Source organism: Syngnathus floridae, chromosome 9 (genome assembly GCF_059516105.1).
Source record: "Syngnathus floridae isolate MCC-2025c chromosome 9, RoL_Sflo_1.0, whole genome shotgun sequence".
NCBI classification, from domain to species: Eukaryota; Metazoa; Chordata; class Actinopteri; order Syngnathiformes; family Syngnathidae; genus Syngnathus; species Syngnathus floridae.
The window spans coordinates 4,857,752-4,860,070 of NC_142421.1; the positions used below are offsets into that span (position 1 = coordinate 4,857,752).

A 2,319-nucleotide genomic window follows, 5' to 3' on the forward strand; every position below is an offset into this window, starting at 1 on the left:
GATTAGTAGTATTATTGTTATTATACATCATTAAAATACTGATTATATATTAATAATAATAATAATGATAATAATAATAATAACTATTATTATTATTATCATCATCATTATTATATAACCTCACAATAACATTTAAAACGTTGATTGAAATTGGCTTTGAGACAAATATAAAATAAAAAAAAAATCAGTCACTTGTTTCGAGTCGGAACCAATTTTTGAGCGGACATTGCGGAAGTGTGTAGGCGGCTATCATTGGAAAGCAGTCGGCAAAGTTAGCTTCACCAAGCAATCTTTAAGTAAGTTTAATGCAAACAAAAAACTCTACTTTATAACACATCAATAATAGTTAGTTATAGCAGGTTCATGATTGTTCGCTTCACTTGAAATCAAATACACTAGCTTAGCATGCTATCCTAATCCATCCATTACTGCTTGTTTGCGTTATGCTACTATTAGCATAGTTAGCTTTACTTCCACAATCTAAAACTACAGTGGTTAGCCTCATCATTAGCTCCAAATGTAATCTCCATTTACCGAACGTGCGCGTCACCTTACCTTTTTTCCAGGATGACGGACCGCTACAACATCCACAGCCAGCTGGAGCACCTCCAGTCCAAGTACATCGGCACCGGCCACGCTGACACCAGCAAGTGGGAATGGCTTGTAAACCAGCACCGAGACTCGCACTGCTCCTACATGGGCCACTTTGACCTGCTCAACTACTTCTCCGTGGCCGAGAACGAGAGCAAAGCCCGAGTCCGCTTCAACCTAATGGAGAAGATGCTCCAGCCGTGCGGACCGCCCGCAGACAAGCCGGACGACGCCTAATTGGAGACACCTGATTTTTCCCGTCTTTTTCTCTTACACATACAAAAGACGCTCACACTCTTATATTTTTTATTTTTTTTTATAAACATGTTGTTACTAGATTTATTATAGTGCATGTTACGAGGGTGTCTGTTGGTGTATTAAAAATTTAGTTTTGTGTCTCTCCAGCATTGTCCTTTCAATTACTTACATATGCAGGAAAAATACTAACTTCATCATGCACACCACATTGGGGACCCCTAAGAGACATCTCTCAAAGTGATGCACATTTATGTATACACATGCTCTCAATATGCCCAAAGTGACTGATTAAATCATAGTTCTTCATAAATGTAATAATTCATAGTTCTTCATATGGGGAAATACAAACCCCATGTAAGTGGCAAACCCTCATTGTCATTTACTCGAAATCAAATTCTGCTTGGAAACCCTAATTTGAATTAGCATATAGGTTTTGATGGTAGGTTTCAAACCTGGTTTAAGGGTTTGATTAATAGTATAATACTCCTTTTTTTACAAGGTAGATTTTGCAACCTAAGTCATATTCCACAAACAGTCATAATGTCCATATTGTGTTTTGAGGAGAAAAATGTCTTCAGGGAGACGAAGTCTGGCACTGCTGGCAGTCAAGTGGTGCTCGTCTCCAAGTTGTTGATTGCACACACACATATGCCAGAACGCTGCGAGTGACTGACTCATTGTTCCTGCTGAGCAATGAGTCGCCCCCATCTTTCCGAGCAAGGTGTGTCCTTGGCATTGTCCTCGCCGGTGGCAAGCACGTTGCCACACTCTCATCAATATACACAAAAATCATCATCGCTCTCAAAATGAATAACTGCCACACACACTGAGACGTGTTGTGCTTGAGAGGAAAGCATTTAGAGATCAGCAGAGCGGGGCTCACCTTATTGCAAGGTAATTGGCCGTGCAGGTGAGCTGCTGTGAGGAAACTCAAGCACATAAAAGCGTGTTAGGAGATTATTATATCATCAGCCAGCCAGTACTTTATTTTGATTTGGCATACAAACACCTGCAATCCAGAACCCCAAGAGTTCAAAGAATATATAAAAACGGAGTGTGGCTCAGACTTTTCAATCGTGTGTCCAATTGGACCCAACCGAGTAATAAGCAGCTCCAATCTGTGATTACGTAATTGCAAAAAAAACAACAACAACATGCTATGCAGTCATCTTTGCCACCCACTGCCTTGCAATCTGCTCCCCCCCCCCCCCCCAATTGTTGTTTGTTGTGGTTTCCCTTCTTCGGCCGCTAATGCGAAGACCGGGCCGACCTGCCAATAGCGAAAAGCTGAGTATAATTGACGCCCATTACAAATGCATTTAAAACACATACACTGCCAGCCCGGTTAAAACGAAAGCTTGACCTTTATACATCTGTCAATGGCAGTGAATGAGTTTGGAGGGGAAAAAAAGATTTTTAATAATCAACAGGTTCATTCTAAAGTAAGGCGTACATCCAATAGTTCAACAA

At 40.6% G+C, this 2,319-nt stretch overlaps 1 protein-coding gene across 1 annotated transcript; it reads left to right on the forward strand.

The window, feature by feature from the left end:
- Positions 1–201: 201 nt before the first annotated feature.
- Positions 202–995, forward strand: sf3b5 (splicing factor 3b, subunit 5). The gene is made up of 2 exons (XM_088384131.1): positions 202–296; positions 567–995. Exon 2 carries the CDS (start codon positions 568–570, stop codon positions 826–828), a length of 261 nt encoding a protein of 86 aa, XP_088240257.1. The 5' UTR covers positions 202–296; position 567; the 3' UTR covers positions 829–995.
- The last annotated feature ends 1,324 nt before the right edge of the window (positions 996–2,319 follow it).